The sequence below is a fragment of the Callospermophilus lateralis genome, chromosome 14 (genome assembly GCF_048772815.1).
Source record: "Callospermophilus lateralis isolate mCalLat2 chromosome 14, mCalLat2.hap1, whole genome shotgun sequence".
NCBI lineage: Eukaryota > Metazoa > Chordata > Mammalia > Rodentia > Sciuridae > Callospermophilus > Callospermophilus lateralis.
Window position 1 is genome coordinate 79,087,723 of NC_135318.1, and position 23,371 is coordinate 79,111,093.

General features: G+C 50.0%; 1 protein-coding gene across 1 annotated transcript in view; it reads left to right on the forward strand.

Annotated features, from left to right (window-relative positions):
- Eif2ak3 (eukaryotic translation initiation factor 2 alpha kinase 3) overlaps positions 1-7,743 on the forward strand; it is a 61,607-nt gene extending 53,864 nt beyond the window's left edge. Inside the window, exons 15-17 of the mRNA XM_077105152.1 lie at positions 4,159-4,260; positions 5,369-5,431; positions 6,688-7,743. Of these exons, the coding sequence (XP_076961267.1) occupies positions 4,159-4,260; positions 5,369-5,431; positions 6,688-6,864 (342 nt within the window). The 3' untranslated portion in view covers positions 6,865-7,743. The remainder of the gene's footprint in view (positions 1-4,158; positions 4,261-5,368; positions 5,432-6,687) is intronic.
- Positions 7,744-23,371: the final 15,628 nt, after the last annotated feature.

The window sequence follows — 23,371 nt, forward strand, 5'->3', positions numbered from 1 at the left end:
TTCTTTCCTTTGTTTGTGTTTTTATTTAATTTTTCTAATTAGTTATACAAAGCCCATCACATCTTAAGATACTCTTATGAAAAAAGTATTTTCCAGAACAAAAATCAGAAGTGTGGGATTTGTTTGAATTTTTGTAAATCTCTTTAAAACCTGACTTACAAACCCTGGATTCTATAACTGTGATGCACAATAACCCATGGAGGAAAGGCCGGATTGTCCTGTCTGCTTTCATTCAGCCACTGCCATGTAGCTTTTGGTTCCTTCTTTGTCTGAAGAAAACCTGGCCTCACACAGATGAGCAGTTGGAAGGGAAACAATATTTCATGTCTGGCAATTATGCAAAAGCAACAGGTGGTAGTTTTGGGGGTTTTTGTTTTTGTTTTGTTTGGCACTGGGGATTGAACTCAGGGGCACTCAACCACTGAGCCACATCCCAGCCCTATCTTGTATTTAGAGACAGGGTCTCACTGAGTTGCTTAGCGCCTTGCTGTTGCCGAGGCTGGCTTTGAACTCGTGATTCTCCCATCTCAGCCTCTCAACCCATGGGATTACAGGTGTGCACCACTATGCGTGCAAGTGATAGTTTCTTAAGAGTCATATGAGCCAGGCATGGTAGGTGGTACACACATGTGATCCCAGCAACTCGGGAGACTGAGGCAGGAGGATCACAAGTTCAAGGAAGCCTGGGCAACTTGGTGAGACCCTGTCTCAAAAAATAAAAAGGGCTAGGGATGAGGCTCAGTGGTAAATGCCTGGGTTCAATCCCAAGTTCCAAAAAGAAAAAGTCATTTACACCGTGGAATCCAAAGCTGGGTTTTCACAATTACTTTACCGCCCCTTGGTCCATCGTGTGCCTTGAGCAGAGTTTCTGCCCATACATAATTTTGCATGTGCTCTTTTGTCATTTGAAGATGATTGGAAAGCAGCAGCACTTTCTCAGTAGTGTCCAGATGGCCACAGGGTCAGGATGTAGTGCACGTAGTCATTCTTACCGCTCAGCGAGGACTTTCTGAATGCCACCTGTTTTCCCAGGGTCCATTCCCACCCGTCGGTGGGGGTCCACATAGTAAAAGGCAGAGGTGTGGGTGTTACTGTGCACACGGTCTTGCCCTGCAGACCTCCACAGTGGGTGCTGGGCTCCCAGGACCCGTGGCCCGAACTTTGAGAACCAGTGGATTAGCTTATATCAGAGGCCCAGGATAGGAACTGCCTTGGAGGAGCAGGACTCTGTCTCACTCTCATGCTATTCGACTCATTCCCATTATTCAAGTATTAATTTTTCGTGTTTTAAATATTTTGAGTGAAAAAGTGTTTTAAAGAACCAGAAGTATAGATGGATTTGAAAGATAGGAAGAGTGGAGTAAGCATTTAGGTCAGAAAAACAGGCTGAGGCTGGGAGCTGGTTTTCTGCAGCGCTCAGCCCAAGAAGACGCGGAGCAGCACGCAGCCCGAAGGGTCTGAGCTCGCTCACGTGCAGGGAGTCAGGCATTTCTAGCTGGGTAGGAGGTGAAAGGCCAGGTGGGCAGTGTAGTGGGCAGTGCAGCAGGCAGGGCTGCCTGGGCTTGTGGTGGTGTAAGGAGGCGCAGGTAACAGGGACCGTCCCTGCGATGAGTGAACCGGGCACTTTCATGCTTCAGGGAACGTCTGTGCTGGAAGACAGAAACCTGCTTTCTCTGATCACCGTGCAGTGAGAAGAGGTGATGGCGGTTTGTTTTGATTTTTAATTTATCTTATTTATTTTTGCTTCTGTTTTTTGCTAGTTGGCAAACCACCCTACATAAGTGCCAGGCCAACGATGAAGGAAAAACCGTCAAAATATTAAGAAACTAATGAAAGAAGTGAGAAATGTTGAAATCCATCAGGTTCCCCAGTTTCTTTTGGAGTGTGTTGAGAGGCTTTGGCAAACATGCTGTGGCTGGCAGGAGGCTGGGAGGAGGCAGGGAGGAGCCACGGGAAACCTAGAACAGCATCCCGGGCCGAGTGTGTAGATGTGAGAAGGAATCCCCTCAGCAAATCTAAGCAAGGGGAAGAAAAACGAATAAATCAGAAAGGGTACAGCAAGATTTTAATTTATAAGAGCCTGTTATACATATTTTGGTTGTTTGCAAAGTATCCAACTTAATAGAAAAAGAAGTCTGTTGGCCCAAGTTAATGACCTGTCCTGGTGGAAAGAACTGTAAGATCTCAGAGTGCTGTGGACGCACGTTGCAGCCCAAGGAAAGAGTGGACGAAACGTATGCTACCTACAGTCACTGGGAACCTTGAATGAACTTTCACCTATTCTGGGCTCTTCTGCATTTGGAGTTCATCAGCCCACATCACAACTAACACTACAGAGATTTTAATAGCATTTCTAAAAAGTGATTATTATTTAGGAGGTTGGAAATGATACCATTTTTGGTTTTTTGTACTGGGAATTGAACCCAGGATTGCTTACCTCTGAGCTACATCTCAGCCCTTTTAATTTTTTTTATTTGAAATAGGATCTCAGTAAATTCCCCAGCTGGCCTTAAGCTTTCAATTCTCCTGCCTCAACCTCCAGAATTGCTGAGATTACAGGCATGTACCACTGCACCGTGTTAATTTCTAATTTTTTAGGTGTTTTTTAAATTATTCATTAGGTTTCTTTAAAAGTGTATTTCATAGCATTTAAAATTAATAATGCTTTCCTTCATGTTATATATTAATCTGTCCTTTATGTAGGACTGTGGAAACAGGAACGTATAAAGAAACATTAAGTCACTAAGGGCTGGGGATGTAACTCAGTGCAGAGGCTGGCCTAGCGTGCCACACTGAAAGTCCCAGTCCACAGGGTTAGTTCCTCCGTGTGTGTGTGTGTGTGTGTGTGTGTGTGTGTGTGTGCGCGCGCGCGCGCGCGTGCGTCTTATAGATTCATACCTTATTTTGGAAGACAAAATTGGGATTCTATTCCATAAAATTATGGATACATTTAGAATGTGAGCACTCCTATATCAAGAAACGTACTTAAGAAGTACTGTGGTGAATGTGCTGAACGCGTGTTGGACATTCTGTGGTTGGTACTGTCACCTGGGTAACTGTTGCACCCAGACCCAGCTCAGTTCCATCTGCCCAGGTGGACAGTTAGTTGGGGACCTGACATGGCCAGGAGCTTTCATTGCCCAGTTGCTTCCCAGAATTTGGGAATTCTGTTCCCATTTATCCAGATTCTGTGTGTGGGGCCCCCCGTGTCCCCTGCAGACCTGTTTCCCACACATTCTCTGTGAGGCTCCCAAGCCCAGGGAGGGTTCCCATCACTACAGTCACTGGGAAGGGGGAAGGGAGGTGTGGCTGGTGGTGTCCTGGGGACTATCCACTGCTCTTCTGGAGCGCAGGCAGGTGGGCTGCTCAGGAGGTCAGCCCCACACCAACTGTGGTGTGGAGGGGAAGCTGCGAAGCCCTCTCCAGCTTAACCCTCCTCTGCCCCCAGGAGCAAGGCCAGGAGCATTTCCTGCCCTTCTCGGGGTCCTTTCCAAACACTAAGCCTTAGGCCCAAAGAAATGTCCACAAGTCCGAGGGCTCTGGAGTCAAGGAGGTCACTTTCCATTTGAATGAGGCCTCTTTCAGGGGAGCAGCCGGTGGATTGATGGGTCCTCTGAGCTGCTTATGCAGGGCCCCTTATACTCAGCCTGCTGAATTCGGGGAATGCAGAAGCAGCTGTCCCCTGGGTCTTCACAACCTAGCAGTGAAGAGTAAGGAATATGCACATGAAAAAATGCAGCCAAGAATGTGGCTCTGGGTAATTAAGCTCCTAATGAGGGCTGACCACAGTCGATGAATGGTTTGGAGTAATGGAGATTTTTCATAAAAATGGGTGAGGACAGAGATGATTGCAAATGGGAGATGGGCTTGAGATAGCACTTGCTTTGAAAATCTTCACCTGGGGCAGTGGGACGGCTCCTGGGGCTGCTGTCCAGCAGCCGGCTCCAGGGTTCTGCTGGCCTTGCTGATGCATATCTCCCGGGCCAGGGCTTCCCTCTGTAGTGCAGAGTGTTGTGAGTGCCCCTGGCGAGCTGCGGGGAGGGGATTAGCCCTCCTCCCATTCCTACCCTGCACTGCTGAGTAAACACTAGGAATCTGCAATCAAACCATGACAGTCCTGTCCTCTGCTAATTAGAGACTTCTTTTGTGGGATTTCAGATTCATGGGAACAACTACTCCCATAAGGTGGACATCTTCTCTCTGGGCCTGATTCTGTTTGAACTGCTGTACCCATTCAGCACTCAGATGGAGAGAGTCCAGGTGAGTGTCCCCCTCCCCAAAAAAAGGTTGAAAAAGAAAAAGAGGAGTTTTACAGGAAGTTACAGAAGAAGTTAGTCTTCCTGCCAGGAGAGGTCAAGCAGGCGACCCAGGAAGCACTTTCCACTGTCTGCTCCCTGTACAGCTCGGCCTTTAACGGCCCCTGGATGGCTTGTTCACGCTGGGGCCTCAGTGCTTCACAGCCCATCAGAACCTTGCACTGGGTCCATCTGTGGGAAGTGCCATGGCAGAGGACAGGAAACTGCACACTGTACTTACAGGAACCAGCAAACGACACGGGTGTTTAGTTTTCTATTTTTTCTCCTTGTTAGACTAAACCACGAGCACAGCTTTCCAGAGTGGTGAAGGTCCAGAACAGCCTGTCCCACCACCCTTCCTCCCTGCCCATTAGCCATGGTCCCTATTTCCCACGCAGGCTCTGGTCACCATTTTCTCATGGTCAGTTTTGCACCTGTTGGCTTCTGGCCTCGGTGGAAGAGATGTGCTTCTCACTTAGAACTGAAGGACTCCCGCCGCTCCCCAAAAGGACTGTCCAAGCATCCATGGAGGGAGAGGAAATAAAAATAACGACATTGCCCAGCTCCATAAACGAAGGCCCTGTAGGTGCCAGAGAGGAATTGAAACAGGTGTGGCGCGTCAGGACATCAGAGATGAACGCTGTGCGCCTACCCAGAACTGGGCTGGTGGCCGAAATAGATCCATGTGACCCCAGACAGCAGCCTCCACTGGCACCCCTCAGGGCCTGCCCAACAGTGGGAGCTTCGCTTCAATTAGCTTTCATACTTAGCTTTCAAAACCTAATAACTAAGTAATCAGCACTGTCAGGGTGGAAGCGCCTCCCAGCATGCGCCAGGCCCAGGGCTGGCCCAGTGCCACACGGAAACCCTGTCCAAACGGTTGCACGCTCCAGGCTTTTTTTTTTTTTTAATATTTTTTTAGTTTTCAATGGGCCTTTATTTAATCATGTAGTGCTGCGAATTGAACCCAGTGCCTCACACGTGCTAGGCAAGCGCCCCACCACTGAGACACTACCCCAGCACCCACATCAGAAGGTTTTTTAAGATAAATTAATACTTCTCTTTCTTTCTAGACCTTAACTGAAGTAAGAAATCTCAAGTTTCCACCACTGTTCACTCAGAAATATCCTCGGGAGGTATGTGTGATTCTCATCCCTTATTTTCTTAATCACATTTAGAACCTTAGCAGGGTCCTCGGTAGCAGTCCCTGGCAGTTTCCTCGCCTCACAGAGGAGGAAGGCAGATCCCTGGAGAAGAGTGGGGCCCAGCCTCCTCCACTGGCCTCCCTAGAGGCCTTCCCACTGGCTGCTGGTTCTGCTTTAGTGGATCTGTGAGAGAGCTCATAACTAGCTTTAAGAGAGAGACTGCTGGGCAGTGCTAGGGGCCTGGGTACAGCCACAGCCCCAGGGCAGACCTGTTGGGCAGGTTCTGCAGAATGGCCTTCAGAAGTGTCCTTCCTTTCCTAATGTCTGGCCCGCTGGCCTATCATTTTTAAAATTTGTACACTGGTAAATCTTGAATTTTCTTAAATAATAAGTTGAAGTAAATTGAACAGTGTATGTTATCGAATAGGAAAAAATCAAACTTTATCTCTGAACATTTTCATAAGTCCAATGGCAAAGTACTGCATAAAAGTGAACCTTATAATTTACTTAGGTACGCTGACGTAAAATTCAATGTTTGATAGAAATTGTTATTTTACATTTTGCAAAGTTGATGAATCTATTCTCAGGATGTTCCTAAGAGCCTATGGTACATTTTAAAGGATTTAAGCCAGGTGGGATGGCACACACCTGGAATCCCAGCTACCTGGGAAACTGAGGCTGGAGAATTGCAAGTTTGAGGCTGTCTCAAAACAGGGTAGGGTGGGGTGTGGCTCAGGACAGAGCTCTTGTCTAGCATGCACAGGGTTCAGGGCTTAGTCCCCAGTACAACAACAAAGACAGCAATTTTAAAAAACTCGAGAGACAGTGACGTGTCCTGACTCTTGGCATTTTAATTGAAATTTTTATTGAGGCATCACAGATTCTCATGCATTTGGAAGATGAATTAATTTTAGAAATTCGATGATGTCAGTCTTGAAGAATGATTTAAAATGCATTTATTTCATGTTAGAAAACTCAAAATTACCCTGAAAAGTTCACTTGCTGTCTAGGTTGCTTCTGGGTTCCTGGGGCAGGGCTGAGTGGTTGTGTCAGGAGCCGCGTATCTCGCACATGGACAGCATCACAGGAGGAGTGTGCGCCTGGCCAAGCACTGTCTGTGGGCTGGGTGCAGCTGGGCACAGCACCTTCCTGAGTGCAGGCTCTGGGTCCAGTTCCCCCCATGACTGTCCATTGGGGCTGTCCAGCTTCCATGCCTGGCCTTGTATCACAGCAGTTTTGTATTTCAGTACGCGATGGTTGGGGACATGCTTTCTCCGACCCCCGTGGAACGGCCCGAGGCCACGGACATCATTGAAGACCCGGTGTTTGAGGACTTGGAGTTTCCAGGGAAGACTGTGCTCAGACAGCGGTCGCGCTCCCTGAGCTCCTCGGGACCCAAGTCCCCGCGGCAGCCCAGCAGTTAGCCACGGCCACCCCTTCCACCATGGCGATGGCGGACTCAACTTGTGCTTCACTCCATTTTATTCTGGACTGCTCTTTCCAAGTCAGACTGGACTTACGCCGAGCCCACCCCCTGTTGGCGGTACCTGAGGAGGGGCTGTCTGCAGGCGCTGCTCCCTGTTCCCCACTGGCCTCCTGAAACTGGCCAGCGGAGCCTCCCAGGCCCGGCCTCCATCCCAGGAGGAAGTAGTCCCTCAGAGACAGAGAGCTTTGAGATGGGAATATTTTTATAATACAGAAGAAGAAAGCCTCCCTGCTTTGTGGTAACTATATTGCTCTAGAAATATGCTTTCTAGGGATAGGTTGATTTTGAGACTGATTTCTAAAAAGCTGACCCCACTGCTGTCCCTGTGGATAAATGCAGGTTCCACACTTTTGGAGTGGAGTAGCACAAACTGCATAGCAGTGTATGTCTGTGACTTTGTGGTCCTGTTTGTAGCTGTGTCCTTAAATGACTCTAGAGAAGGTCTAAGAGGTCTTTGTATTTTTACCTCCAAGAAAGGGAAAATGAAGCTTTTTATGTAAGCTGGTCAATTGGCTCGCGGAGGAGAAAAGCTCTAGTAAGAAACGAATCATATTTTCCAGGTCCTTCTTCCACTACGCACTAAGCCTGATCATGTCGCATATGTAATCTTTAGGTTCATTTCCCCGGACTGATTTTAGATAAGTTTAATCATCTTGCTGTTAACATGTTTTTATTTTCCCTGTAAATGTCTATTTTTTATTTATAAAAATTCTGAAATCAATCCATTTGGGTTGGTGGTGTACAGAGCGCACGTACGTGTGTTAACTATTGTGACTTCTTTCAAGTCTAAATGATTTAATAAAAAATTTTTAAATTACTTACAGTTGGCTCTTATTTGGGGAGTCAGGCCACAGGGACGGATCTCCTAATGTGCAGGTTGGGGCCGTAGGTGTACACAGCCCTGCCATCAAGGAAGGTATCTTTCCCCCGATGTTCCAAAGACGTGGCAGGTCCTCACCCAGTTCACAGGGTTCATGACCAAGCAGCATCTGCAGTGCCCACCTGTGTCTGGACGTGTGGAGAGGACTCTGCTCTGGAGGGAGCCTCAGAGAAGGGCCGTGGTGACCCTTCTGTACCTAACTTGCTCATGGGTGCTTTTGGTACTAGTGAACCCACGAATGCTGCTCTACTGAGCCATGTCCCCAGCCCTTCAGTTTCTTGAGACAGGGCTTCGCTCAGTTGCCCAGGCTGGCTGTGAACTCCCTCCCCAGCCTCCTGAGCTGCTGGGATCTGCAGGTTGTGCAGGGCTTTTTATCCTGAAGGGATATTGCGTTTTATCCAATGCCTTTATCCTTCAACCTGTTGAAGTGATGTAGTACGGTTATTGATTTGCGTCTGTGGAATCGTCACTGTATCTCGGGGATGTGACTAACGTGACCGTGGTGTCTGATCTTTTTTGAGGTTCTATTGAGTTCAGCTGCTGGTGTTTTGCTGCGTTCTGCTTCTGTTCACCGGGGATCTCGGTCTGGAGTCTCTGTTTTGCTGTGTCCCTATCCGGTGTTGGCAATGGGGCAGTGAGGCCCTAGGGATTTGGAGGTGTCTGCCCTTCGGCTCTGGGAGCAGCGAGGAGTGTGGTATTCTTCCAGGGTCTGGTGGTCAGCAGCGGCAGCCCAGGGTCCTGGACTCATCTCTGGTGGACTTCACTGCTGGTCCAACCACCTGCTTGTTATTGGGCTCTTCGGGATTTTTTTTAATATGCTTTTAGTTCAGTTTGGGCATGTCATGTGTCCAAAATTTGCCCAGTTCTTCTAGATTGTCCAATTTGTTAGCATAAAGGTTTTCAAAATAACCCTTAATGGTGCTCTTTGAATTTCTGTGGTATCAGTGGGGATGTTCCCTGGTTCATCTCCAATTCGATTTACGATGTTCTTCTGTCTCTCTTTTCCGTTAGTCTAGCTAAAGGTTTCTCAGTTCTCAGCACCTTTTCACAGAAGCAATTCTCTGATTTATGGACTCTTCACATTGTTCTTTTAGCCTCTCTTTCATTGGCTTTTGCTCTGATCTTTATTATTCTTTCCTCCTACTAGTTCTGGGTTTGGTTTGCTTTTTGCTTTTCTGAGACCTTGAAAGTCACCCTCAGCTTGTGTATTTGGAACTTACTGTTTTGATATGGGCACACTTTGCTGTGCGTGGGGATCCAGAGGCTAGGGCTGTAGCTGGGCCGCCATCTCCACAGGTGCTCACGGGAGGGGATGTGGAGCACGGTGGGCTGTGACTCCTGGGCTCAGGCATGTCCTGTTTCCATTTTCATTTGTTTCAAGGAGTTTTTAAATTTCCCTTCTGGATTGCTCAGTGACTTGCTGTTGTGTGCTGTTCACTTCCCCTATGTTTGCGTAAATTCTAAAGTTGCTGCTTTTAGTTTCATTCTTCAACATAGTAAGGGTGACCCGTAGCCAACATCACAGGGTTGGGAAAACTGAATTCATTGCCTCCAGGATCAAGAACAAGGCAAGTGGTCCCCTCTTGTTGCTCTTAGTATAGTACTGGAAATCCTAGGCAGATCAGTTAGGCAAAGAAAGAGATGAAGACAGACACACAGGAAAGGAGGGAGTCAAACTATCCCTGTTTGCAGATGATTCGACCTGATACCTGGAAAACCCTAAAGATTCCACCAAAAGACTCTTGGAACTGATAAACAAATTCAATAAAGCAGCATGATCCAAAATCAACATGCAGAACCCAGTAGCTCTTCCATATACCAACAATGAACTTGCTGAGAAGGAAGCAAGAAAGCAATCCCACTTACAATAGCCACAGATAAAACAAAATACCTGGGAATAAACTGAGGAAGTGAAAGCTCTCTACAGTGAAAACTACAAAACTGGAGAGAAATCGAAGCCCTCCATGTTCACGGACTGGAAGAATTCAGAGTTAAAAGGTCCACTGTCTAAAGCAATTTGCAGATTCAACACAATCCCCATCAAAATACTAAAGACATTCTCCAAAGAACTGGAGAAAGCAACCCTGAAGTTCATATGGAAGAATAAAAGACGCAGAATGGCCACAGTGAGCGGAGAGAACAAAGCTGGAGATATTTCGGTACCCCATGTCCTGACAGTGAAGCCACATGACAGAGTCTGCATGGCATGGACATATGCAGACACAGCCAGGCGTGGTGTCGCACACGTACACACAATCCCAGCAACTGTGGAGGCTAAGGTAGGACAATTGCAAGTCGGAGCCCAACCTGATCATATCTCAAAAAGAAAAAAAGCCAGGCACAGGGGTGCACACACCTGCCTTAGGAGGCTGAGGCAGGAGGATTGAGTTCAAGGCCAGCCTTAGCAACTTAGTGAGGCTCTAAGCAATTCAGCGAGATCCTGTCTCTAAATAAAATACAAAAAAGGGATGGGGATGTGGCTCAGTGGTAGAGTGCCTCTGGGCTCAATGCTGGTACCGAAAAGAAAAAGAAACGGCCCCCCACAAAATAAAAACCCCAAACACATAATTGATGGAACAGAATAGAGAAGACAGCAATAAACCCACAAAGCTTTACCAATGAAGTCTCAACAAGTGTGCCAAAAACCTACACGTGACCTTTTAAAGATGGTGTGGGGAACACTAGGTGTCCACCTGCAAAACAAACCCAACCATTGTCTCTCGCCCTGTCCAAGAGTCAGCCAAAACAGAACAGAGACCATAGTGCAAGACCTGGAACTCTGAAAACTACTAGGGGAACACGGGGACACTCCAAGACAGCGGCCCAGGCCACGGCTGCCTGAGTAGGGCTCCAACAGCACAGGAAATAAAGCAAGAATTGACAAATGAACGGGACCACAGCAAACCGTAAAGCTTCTGCACACAAAAGAAACGATGGACACAGTGAAGAGAGAGCCTGCAGCACGGAAGGTGGCTACCAATCACCTGATGAGGGTTCCCATCCAGAATATGTAAAGAACTTCGAAAATTTAAGAAAGTCCAGTTTTTAAAATGGGCAAATAAGCAGCTGGGTCTGGGGCTCTGTGGTAGAGCGCTTGCCTGGCATGTGTGAGGTCCTCGGTTCAATTCTCAGCACCATATATAAATTTTAAAAAACCAAAGGTCTATTGACAACTAAAACAAATTTTTAAAAAAGGAAAATGGGCAAATAATCTAAATAGACATTTCTTAAAAGAAGAAAATACAAATGTCCAATAAATATATGGAAAAATGCACAATATCATTAGCCATCAGAGAAAAGCAAATCAAAACAATGATTGCCTAGTATTCTAGAGGCCCTGGGTTCCACCTCTAGTAATGAGAAGAAAATTATATATCTATTTACAAATATGTATTTATAAATAATACATAAACTACAAGGTGATACCACCTCACCTCAGAGTGGCCATTACATTACAAAAACAAGCCAGTGCTGCCCAGGATGCAGAGAGAGACACTCACATTCACTGGTGGGAATATCAGGGCAGCCTCTGTGGAAGGTAATATGGAGGTTTCTCATAAAACAAAGATAGAACTAACATATGATCCAACTGTACCACTCCCAGGTATTTATCTGAAGGAAATACAAGAGATACCTGCGTGGCTATGGTTGTCACACGATTCGCAATAACTAAGATATGAAATCAGCCCAGGTACCTGACAATAGATGATGGATATAGCAAATATGGTATACACAATGGAATATTATGCAGCCTTAAAGAAGAATGAAATCCTGTTAGCTGTAGGAAAAAGGATGGATCTGGAGGTCATTATGTATAATAAGCCAGACACAGAAAAACAAGTATTGTACATTCAGTTTCATACGTGAAAACATGAAAGGAAGAAAGGAAAGGAAAGGAGAGGGGAAAGGAGAAAGGCCAACCTGAAAATTGAACAGTGTGATTATGAGGGACTGGGAAGGGGAGAGGGCAAGATAGAAAGGTGGATGGACGTGATCTACACAGAAACTGCTTGTGTATGCAAATATCACAGTGACTCCACTAATTTCATTAATCAGAAAATGAAAAAATAAAGAGCTAAACAAAAAAAAAATCTAGAAAACATTGTGTAATTAAGTTTTTTTAAAAGAATGTCGTGCTGGATGCAGTGGTGCAGTTTGTAATCCCAGCTACTTGGGAGGCTGAGGCAGGAGGATCACTAGGTAAAGGCCAGCCTGGGCTACTAGTGAGACCCCGTCTCAAAAAATAAAGCAGTCTGGGGCGCAGCGCAGTAGTAGCGCAGCCTGGGATCAATCCTCTGCGGAAGGAAGAAGAATCCCAATGCCAGACGCACATAAAAGCCTCAGATCCCAGACACCTTCTCCAGGAAGGAGACCTGGCCCAGACCCAGTGGGCACCGCCTGGCTCAGTGCGCGGTGGCACCCTGGCGGGGGCACTCGCCTACCCCAAGGACCGGATCCTGCACTGCCTGGCCAGGCCCTCGAGACCCTGGTGAGCTGCCCTTGGCTCCGTGGCCTCCCGGCCACCCCTTTCTGGGAAGGCATCCAACAAGCACAGTTTGGGGCCATTTTCCCTGAGGGAGTGGACAGAACCACTGGCCCCAGCACTTCTCCGGGGAGGGGGCTCCAAGCTGTGACTCTAGGCCACCTGGGAGCATCTGCGATCCCTTAAGGAGGACTCCCCTGCGAGTCTACCCCTGCAACTGCTGTGCCTGCCACCAGGTGGCTCACGCTCACCTTTCCTCCACACCCAAAGGCAGACAGTGGGCTCGCTGCCCTGGCCCCTGCGTCCAGCACGCCTACAGCGACTGACCTGAACTAGCCGCATGCCAGCTATGTATGCAAGACTCAACCATACAAAGTTTCCTGGCACTTTTGCCATAAACTGCTTTTAAATTCCTCACAGGGACGATGACTTAAAACAGAAGACAGGAAGTTAACCTAGCGACTACTTCCAACGACCTCAACATCCAGTCTCTTACTCGGCACCTCCTCTTTGGAGCGTGGGAGTAGCCAGCCCCCTGCTGGTGCCTCCTCCCTCTCTGGGAGACTCAGAAACGTTGGGGGAAGGAGAGAAGTGCCCGGGCAGTGGCTCGGGGGAGTAGGAGAGCTCTGGACTGTGGGGTGGGCAGTAGATCAATGCAAGCAGGAAGACCAGGACACCTCAACTGGCCCAATGTAGGTGGGCAAGATGGCTCCTGAGCTTCCCTTGGGGAACTTCTGTGGAACCCAGGAGGGGGTGGCTAAGGGCAGAAGGCTGGCTAGTGCCCCTTTTGAGGATGGTGGGTTTCATGGGATTCGGTGGTAAAAGTTGGGGTCTTAATGGAAAGCCAAAGAGAGCTCCTGAGCTGAGGAAGGACACGGTGGCATATTTTAAAGTCACTGTGGCAAGTGAGCAGGAGGGCTGCCCAGAGGGAGGAGCTGAGCCAGGGGCCAGGTGGAAGGCCAGGCCTTCACACAGCATGAGCTCAGAGGCCTGGCCAGGCCAGAGGCAGCTCAGTGTACACCCACCACCACCCAGAGTGGTGGTCTGTGGTGGCTTTTGGTGTGGAGTTTGGAGGGACTTAATGGGGGTGCTGTGGTGGTGGCTTCCTGTCGGGAAGAACCCACCAACTTCCTGAATGGTGATAGCCCAGAGAACATCCTCATGACAGGTGACAGCCGCCCGGGCCCAGTGCCTCTCTTGTGCTCCTCGGGGAATGTGGTAGAACTTACCAGGGGATGTGTAGAGCTTCTCAGCCCAGAATTTGGGTGCCACCCAGGAGGAGCTGGGGAGTACGTTCACTGCCCAGCAAGGTCACAGCCCCACCTGGGGGCAGGGGGAGAGCTTGACATCAGAAGTAATGAAGGAGAAGGTGTCCCCTCTGCAGAAGGGTCTTCTGAGGGCTGGGCGCGCTGCATGGTGGAGGGCTTGCAATCCCAGCACCACCCGCATCCACACCCAAGGGCTTTTCTGACGACCTCAGAACAGCTCAATAAACTAAGTGTTCCAGTGGAGAGGCCTCCCGGCCATTCTCTGGATGTGAAGCACCTGCGCGAAAGCAAAGGCGTGAGCAGCAGAAGTGGAGCCACTAAACGGCTTAGTAACACCAAGTTTGATAAGTGGCAAATTCGAATTTAGAGATGTGAATAGTCAGACTGTGGCCAAGCCAGATAGCCCAGCTGCCTGTGTCAATGGGCATGAAGTTTTTAAAGGACCCACACCCAAAGGCTACACTGGTCACCTCAGGGAAGCTGCGAGGAGATGTTAACTTTAATGTGCACCTCAGTGCGGTTTGACTTCTTTCCAAGGGTGTAATTAATAATTTTTGGAGGTTGCTGGGGACTAAATAGTGTTGGGAGCTGCCACATAGGAACCAAGTGTCCCTTAGCTTTGAGCAATGAGAGTGTGGAGATATGGCCAGCCAGTCATGGGCTGTGTGTGAACTATGAGCACTGAGCGCACAGGGTGGACTGAACTCACATTGCCTCTCTGTTTGGGCCAGGGACAGAAGGGTCTTTTCCCTCTTCTGCCATGATCCCCACACTGCACATGAGGTGGGCGTGGCCTTCCTAGCTGTCAGTCAATCTACTGATAGCAGACATCAGGAAGCCAGGCTCAACCCCCTGAAACCTGACCCCTTGCCTCAATTGAATGGCTTCTCCCCAGTAAAAGGGTTCAGCAGGTGCTCCTCAAGTGTTCTTGCCTGCCTTGCCCCCCTTGTGGGAGCTGCAGCTGAGGAGCAGTCACTGAATCCAAAGAAAAGATACTTCTTGTGTCTGTGTCCTCATTTATTCCCCAACTCACTTAGGGTGACCCTGATGGGTTTAGTCATGTGATGTGACAAAATAATGTTGCAGTTTTGCTGGTGGTGCTGCTGGGGATTGAGTGCAGGGCCTGTAGCGTGTGAGCACGCTGAGCTCCACTCTGAGCCACATCCCAGGCCATATTGTTTTCAAACATTAGGAAAAGAGGTGCCAGTAAGCAGCATGTGCAGTATCCCAGTGGCTCTCATATTCTCGGGTTTGTCCTCTGCCAACAAAAGAACTTGACATGGTCTCCTTTCTTCTACCACAACCTGGCGAAGCAGGTCCTTCTCACTGTTTTACCCGTGAGGGAGCAGCTTGCACTGATTAAAGTAACTACAGTAAGCCAACAGGAAGTTCAACTACCCACTCAGCCTTCCACCCCCTTCTTGCAGACAGTGCCATTTCTCTGCCTTCCGCAGTCTGGAGGGTGTTTCCAACGAGTGGCAGGTGACAAGGTAACTTCCAGCTTTGGACTGCAGCTTGAGGGTACCTTGATTTTCCTTTGGCTCTGGTCTGCTTCCTCCACTCGCCTCGTATGGCGCATGGTGTGGAGATTAAACAATGAAACGTTTCACCCTGAGCACAGAATATGGGGAATCGCTGGAATTCAATAAGGAGAGGTTCCCTGCACTCTGACCTGGGTGCATTCCGTGGAAGGTCATGCCGAGGACTTGGTGACATGACTACGGGTTAGGAGACAGGCTAACGTGTGCTATGTGGTCACAAAGCTGAGAACCCGGGGCAGCTCCGTTGGCCCCTTGGGGAGTGAAGGGAGGAAACCCCCGAGCCAACTGCGAGGTCCGTGGGGACTGGAGAGAGAAAACTCCATGTCCCCCATCCTCCGCGCTGGGGCGGGGGCAAAGCCGTGCAGGGACGACAGGTACCCTCAGTCCCCCGCAGGGCCTTGGACCAGGACCGCTGCAGGCGACAGCTTCCCTTAGGCTCTACCGCAGGGTGTGGGCGGGAGCCGCGGGCGGTCAGTGCGCATGCGGAGGTGGGCGGCTCGGGACCTGGCGCACCCCTGACCCAGGAGTGTGTCCACTGGGGCTCGTGGGATCCCTCGGCATCGCAGGACAAGGACGCGTGCCTAGCCTGAGGAATGAACCACGTGGGTATAATCAGGCACATCTCCGTTGAATTGTTAATAGTTTTTAAATTTTTTAAGAATAAAATGAACTCAGCCCGGGCTACTCTTCAGGAAGTACAAGGAAGGCACAAGTAGGGTCCCATTTTTTCCACCTTTAAAGCGGCAAAAAATTTAAAAGATTTGCCTGTGCAAGTGGAGGTATGAGGAGGAATTCCCTCCTCCGTTCCTTGGAACCGCAAACTGAAATGCATTTTTATGAGGTTTTCTCAACAGTGTCTGTCAAAATTGGAAAAATTCCCTCGACACAGCAATTCTGCATTTGAGATCCACTGTTTAACCTGCAGGTGCGGCCAGTGTTGTCCATAGTGGAAAGGGCCCGTCCAAGTGCTGGGAAACAGGAACCTGGAAGTGAAGGGGCTGCCCAGCCACATGCTCACCCTGGCGCTCCAGGGACCACACTGCATCTTCAGGACCCGTCCCCTCTTCCAAGTGTGTGTCCCTTCGCCTGAGATGGCACCTCCAGGCATGCACATGCCTTCCAGGGCCTCTTCTAAGATGTCGCAACCAAAAGCTCTAAGGGGGATGGTCCTAGAACCAATATACTTTTTGGTGGTGGAGGAGGAGCTGGGCAGTGAACCAGGGCCCTCTGCCACTGAGCTACATCCCAGATCCCCGCCCCCCCCCCCATTTTTTTTTCTTTTTATTTTGAGACAAGGTCTGACTGAATGTTGCCCAGGCTGGTCTTGGACTTGCCATCCTGCTGCATTGCTGGGATGACAGGCCTGTGCCATTGCACCCAGTTTAGAACTGACATTTTAAAGAAGTTTTCTAGGTGACTCTAACGTACCACTTCTCAGTCCTGATGGTGCATTAGAATACTTAGATCTTTTTTTTTTTTTTTGGTACTGGGGATTGAACTCAGGGGCCCTCAACCACTGAGCCACATCCCCAGCCCTATTTTGTATTTTATTTGGAGACAGGGTCTCACTGATTTGCTTAGCGCCTCACCATTATGAGGCTGGCTTTGAACTTGTGATCCTCCTGCTCAGCCTCCCCAGCCGCTGGGATTGCAGGCATGTACCACTGTGCCTGACCAGGATACTGAGACCTTTAAGGCATCAGACTCAGAGGCTCAGTGGCAGGGTGCTTGCCTAGCGCATGTGAGGCCCTGTGGTCAGTCCCCAGCACCACACACAGTGCTGTGCCCATCTCCAGGCCTCACTTCAGCCTACACATCTCAGCCTGTGGCCGCATAGCCCAGGTATCAGTTTCTTCATTACTTATTATTTTGTGTTGGACATCAAACCCACAGCCTTAGCTGGGCACAGTGGCACACACCTGTAATTCCAGTGGCTCGGGAAGCTAAGATAGGAGGATCACAAATTCAAAGCCAGCCTCAGCAACTTAGCAAGGCCCTCAGAAATTTAGCCAGATCCCGTCTTTAAGTAAAATACAAAAAATGGCTGGGGATGTGGCTCAGTGGTTCAGTGCCCCTGGGTTCGTTCAATACCTGGTACAAAACAAAAGAGCCACGGCCTTGTGCATGTGAAGCACATTCTGCGGCTCAGCTGCACCCCCGGCCCATGGGTTTGTTAAGGCTCCCAGATGACTCCAGTGCCACAGGCCGTGCCACCCACACAGGGGTTCTATTAATGCACAAGAAAAATTGCATAAAAACCTTTTACCCCACACCTGTATCACAGCTCCCACCCCTTGCTGGCTTTAGTGGGGAGAATCCAATGGGGCCTGGTCCAAGAAAGAATTTCCTCAAAGACAGAACTGTCATGGAACGGAAGCTGTGATGTGCTCCACACCTGGAAGTCATGCTCCTGGATGACTGGCCACTCTACCATGGTCAGGTGCTCCCTGCCTCCACAAGTCAGTGCCCTGTCTCAGCTCCCACAGCCAACCACAGGGGACCTTGGTCCAAGTCTGCATTGGATGGCCTTGTGCTGGGGAGCACCTGCCCAGATTAACTGCCTCTCAGAAAGGTCTGCCCTGAGCACCATCCCCAGAGGGGACAACAGACCTCTCCCATCCTGTGTGTCTGCATCTCCCCCCACCCCCTGGTAGGGTTTCTCTGTGGCGCTGGGGATTCAGCCCAAGGAAGTGTGCATGCTTGACTGCATGCTGTCACCGGGTGCCTCCCCGGCCAGTTGCTTGTGATCCTCAGAGACACGAACCTGGGGTTCCCATCCTGCTCTTCCTTCACTAGCTGTGGGAGGGTGATTCTGTGCCTCAGTCTTCTCATCTTAAAAAGGGAAGAACAATAGTACCTGCCTTCTCAGGGTTGTTGAGAGCATAGTTACCTCTAACAAGGCCACCTTGGTGGCTCTGCTCTCACAGAGGAGGGCCCCCTTTCTCCAGAGCGCATTATGTCATGGGGAGCGCTGCCTTCTCCTGACTGTGCAGGGGGTGGCCTAAGGAATCCAGGTCCTCCAGGGGACCACCAGATGCTGGCTCTGCACAATTCTGGGACCAGGAATCTGTGTCTTCACATGCCACCAAGTGATGGGGTGAGGGGAGTGGATGCCACTGGGTTAGAGAACCCCAAAGTCCCCTCTGGCCCTGCCAGATATGACCCCCGTGTGAACTGGTGTTTTAGACTTAATTCTTAGGGCAGTCCATGAACACCGTTAAAATGTCAATCAGTGTGAAAGGAGCCTCTCCCACCTCAACCCACCCTCCTTCCCAGCCAGTCCTATATGGGCTTTCAGACGGGGAGTGGGGGGTAGGTGTCCCCGTTACTAACAATACAGGCAGCTCTGTGCTATGCATCCTTGCTTCTAGTTCATGCATTAAGTCCACATCTGCACACATGGCTGCCTGTGTTCTGCTCACGGCTGCACCCTGAGGCCAGCACAGGGATATCTGGACTGCAGCCAACCCTTGGCTAATTCAAATAACAACACTGAACATGTGCATTCAGGGTCAAGTGTGTCTTCTCCCAAGCAGATTTGGAGGAGAACACGTGGCTGAGAGTAAGTGCATTCACCATCCAGAAAGGCAGTATGAATTTAAAGTCCTGGCCATGGTGGGTGGGAACTGGCTCCTCTGCCTTTCCCAGCACTGTTGTGCTGACTTTTAAATCTCTTCTAATCTGACAGTGTAAAATGACTTCTCTTCATTCTCTTCACTTACTGGATTTTGAAGTTGTCTTTTCTATATATCTGAAAGCCACGTGTTTCCATTTATGTTCCCACTTCTTTGCCCAGTCTGACTCCATCGCACCTGTGTCAGTGTATCCATGCTGTATATGCTGCCTCCCTGACAGTCACCTAAGTGGCTGTGTAGTTATCAGATAGAAGGTCAGGTGTCCTGGTGCTTGTGTTCAGGTAACTCCTACATTATTTAATGTGGACTCTAAAGAGCAAAGACAGCGGTGCTGGCAATTCAGAGGTGATGAAAGACGACTCACATTCCTCCCAGGACAGAGATTTCCTGACTCTACTCAGAAAGCACGAGATCTAAAGTCTATGATGTGCTCATGTCTGGAATTTCCCACGACCACAGCTGCATGTAACTGAAACCAAAGGAAGCAGAAGTTCAGATGCGGGGGATGACTCCAGGCCCCAGGTCTGTTTTCTCCCCACTCTGGCCACGCCATGGCCACCTGAGCCTAGACTGGCTGGTCCCCTGCCCTGCTGCTGCCTTTTGCCCTGGTCTTTTCTCCACCCAGTGGACAATGGATCCTTCTAAACCAGAAGCTAGTCGTGCCTCTCCTCTGCTCACTGCCTTCCACCGGCTTCATCTACCCAGAGTCCAAGGCTTTGCTGTGGCTCACCTGTTTCTGGAAAGCCCTAAGGGGCCTGGGCCCTCTGCTCCTGTGCCCACTCAGGCTCTCTGGGGTTTTGCTCTCCTGGCCATTGGTCCCTGGAGAAGGTCCCTCCCCTTCCTCAGCTCCGCTCAGAGGCCCCTGCTCATCGACACCTGCCTGGTGGGTCCCGGCCTCTACCACAGCTCCTGCCCTTGCTGGCTTTAGGCTCACTGTGACCTTCCAACATGCCATGCTTTCCTGCCATTTATGGCCATTGTCCCCAAATGGAATGGAATCTCCTTGTTTTCCCATTTTTAAAGTTGCCATGGTGGCTGCACTTAGAATTTGCTGTCAAATAAACATGAGATAAATATTTGCCAAATGAGCAGATGGTTGAGTTAAATAGTCACGCTCCTGCATGGTGGCCTTTGTTTCTCTTTGTGGTACTGGAGATGGAAGCCAGGCCTTGTGTGCTAGGCCAGTGCCCCACCACTGAGCAGCCCCCAGCTCCTTGCCAGAACCAGGCTCAGGGGTGTGAGGAATGCCAACAGCCCTTCAAAGTGTATATATTTATTTATTTTGAGACAGGGTCTCGCTAGGTGGCTGAGGCTGGTCTTGAACTTGCAATCTCCTGCCTCAGCCTCCCAGGTAGCTGATCACAGGTGTGCACCATCATGACCAACAGTCTTTCTCTTGGTGTGAAGGGAATCAGATGTTTCTGGCATTAATGTAGCAAATATCTTCCTAGTTTTTGCTTTATGATTTTATTTAGGTATTTTTTTCTATGCAGAAGTTTTGATAACTACGTAGGCAAAATATTTAATTTTTAATTTGTGGTTTCTGGATTTTATGCAGATTAAAAAACTTTTATTTGTGTGTGTGTGTGTGTGTATCTGTGCTAAAATATACATAGAACATAAAATTTGCCATTTTACATGTGCCCTTCAGTGACATTAAGCACATTTACACTTTATACAACCACCCATCTCTCCACGTCCCCTCTCTCCCTCCCTCTCTCCCTCCCTGTCTCCCCTCCCTGTCTCTCCCTCTCCCTGTCTCCCTTTCCCTGTCTCTCCCTCTCCCTATCTCTCCCTCTCCCTGTCTCTCCCTCTCCCTGTCTCTTCCTCTTCCTGTCTCCACCACATCTCCCTCTCCCTGTCTCTCCCTCTCTGTCTCTCCTGCTTCCACCTCCCTCTCTCTCCCTCCCTGTCTCCCTCTCCCTCCCTGTCTCTCCCTCTCTGTCTCTCACCCCCTGACTCTCTGTCTCCCTGTCTCTCTCCTTCTCTTCCTCCCTGTCTGTCTCTGTCTCTCCACCCCCTTGTCTCTCCCTCCCTGTCTCCACCCCCATCTCTCTGTCTCCACCTCCCTCTCCCAATCTCTCTGTCTCTGTCTCTCCACCCCCACCCACTCTACCTCCCTGCCTCCCTGCTTATACACCTGTTCCCTCTGAACACTAAGTCTCCTTCCGGCATCACCCCGTTTCTACTTGTCTCTAGGGGTTGGACTATTGTCCAGACACCTTGAATTTAAGGTACGTATCTCTGTTTTGATGTTCGGGGATAGGGGACACATTCTGGCCACTGTTTATTAAGACTGGCATTGAGATGTTTTCTTCCTTCGGGCTCGAACCCAGTCGGCCCCTGCACCCAGCCCGCCTGGTAGGAAGCTCATCTCCAGTGGGACTGACCACTGCCTCCCAGGAGCTCCACCTCCACTGACCTGGATAACTGTGGGTTCCCAGGGTGGCCCCCTCTCCCTGTTTCCACCTGCAGTGGCCAGTGGAGCTGAGGGGTCAGCCTTTTACCAGGACACCCTGAGACCCACCGGCTACAGGGGCCACTGGACCTACCAGAGGGTGCCCTGCAAGAGAAACCTAGAGTGTGAATCCCACCCAACCCCATGGTGAGTGTCCCCTCCAAAGTGGGTATGAGAATTCCCAGGTCCCAGAGACAAAGGAGGTGCCGATGCCCTCCGGGGCTGGTCTGTCAACTCAGCACATGGACTAGCAGGAGGGGTCAGCCCACCTTCCAGCCCCAGCCCCTCCTGCGGCTGCCACAGTGGGCGTAAGCTGGGCAGGAGGGTCTGCCATCAAGTGCAGGAAGCGGGAGCCAGTGGGGGAGAGGGAGGCCTCACTAACCATGGCCGCTCCCGAGTGTGTTCCTGCCCATTCCTATTGGTACCTGGGGGTGGGTGGAACTGTCTTCACTCCCGTGTTTTGTGTTCGGTTTTGGTTTCGGTGCTGGGGTGCATCCCCCACCCAGTGCATGCCTGGCGAGCCCTGTGTCCATGAGCAGCATCCCCAGTCCTAGTTACCCTCGCTTCACACACGAGAAGACAGAGGGTCACAGGGAGATTTCATGGGAGAAAGAAGCCTGGCTGAGATGGCAGCAAGGGGACCTTGGGTCTGAGGCTCAAGCTCGCCTGAGGAATCAAGCAGTGCCAGGATGGCTCTGGGTGTCCTAGAAGAATTCCTGGCCCTTCTCTGCCTCAGCAGCGACCCAGGCAAGGAGTGAGGAGAGCAGTGTGGTTCTGGGAACTCAGAGGGTGTATAGCCCACAGCAGGCTCCTCCCACATCTATTCACGAGATAGTTACTGGACCAGGCCAGAGCTGGAACGAGGCAGGCACAGGGCAAACAGACACCACTCAAACCCAGTGTGGAGTCCCCAATCCTGCTTTCTCCCCAAAGACTGCGTCAGTCGGTAGAAAATAGAAGTCAGTGGACAGGGCTGGGGATGTGGCTCAATCGGTAGCGCACTCGCCTGGCATGCGTGCGGCCCGGGTTCGATCCTCAGCACCACATACAAACAAAGATGTTGTGTCTGCCAAAAACTGAAAAATAAATATTAAAAAAAAGAAGTCAGTGGACAAAGTTGCAGGCCATCCTTAGGAACATGCAGCCCTGGAGGCCAGAGCCCAGCGCTCAGAAGAGAATCGAGCATGTGGGTCAAGCCAGTGTACTTGGGCTCTGTGTTACAGCGACTTGGCTGTTCCCAAGCTGACTCATGCATGTGTGGTGTGCTGCGTGGTGAGGTTTCCATCAACAATGGCCTCCCACATGGTGCTCCCAGAAGATCATATTGCCGAGTGATGTCACAGCTTCAGCACAACACACCTCCAGTTTGCACACGTACACTCCATGATGTTTGCAGTGATATACTTGCCTAACAAGTTATTTCCCAGAACATATGTTTTTACATACAGTCCACCGAGCAAGAAGAACAGTATGAACAGTGTCCTCTCAACTGTTTCCATGGATTACTACATGGGTGGGCAGGGTGGGAAAACAACACAGGAGTGTTGAGGGGAAAGTTCTCCAACAGTGTCTCAGTTTCACAATCACACCCAATATCTGGGTGACCATGGGAAACACACCTTCTCCCACTTCATGTCGTAGTCTATTCTCTATTGCCACAAGAAAATACCAGAGGCCTGATAACTTATAAAGAAGAGAAGTTCTGGAGGTGGGGAAGTCCATGAATATGGTGCCTGGCTTCTGGCCAGGTGGTGAGACAGCAAGTGTGCAAGCTCAGGTCTCGTTCTCTTGTAAGGCCACGGATGCCATAATAGCCCCATGACCTCATCAGATCCTGTGACTCCCCAAAGGCCCTACCACCACATGCCAGTAACACAAGCCTGGGGACCAAGTCCCCATCTGGTGGGAGGAGGCACCTACAGCAGGAGGGAGCTGTGGACTAGTAACCACAACAAAACGTGGCCAATATCAGTTCTCCACGCACCCTGGCCCTCCTCCCTCTGCAGGGAGGAGGCTGTGCCCTGGGGCAGGGGCAGCAGGTGGAATGCATGGACGGTCAGTCTCGTTGGAATCTGTCCCTTTAATTTTCAATATCCCTCTGGGTACCCGAAGGCAAAGCAGGTGGGCACAGGGTTCCCACGTGCCCTGGGAACAGCCCTTGGCAGGTGTCCTTGCCACTC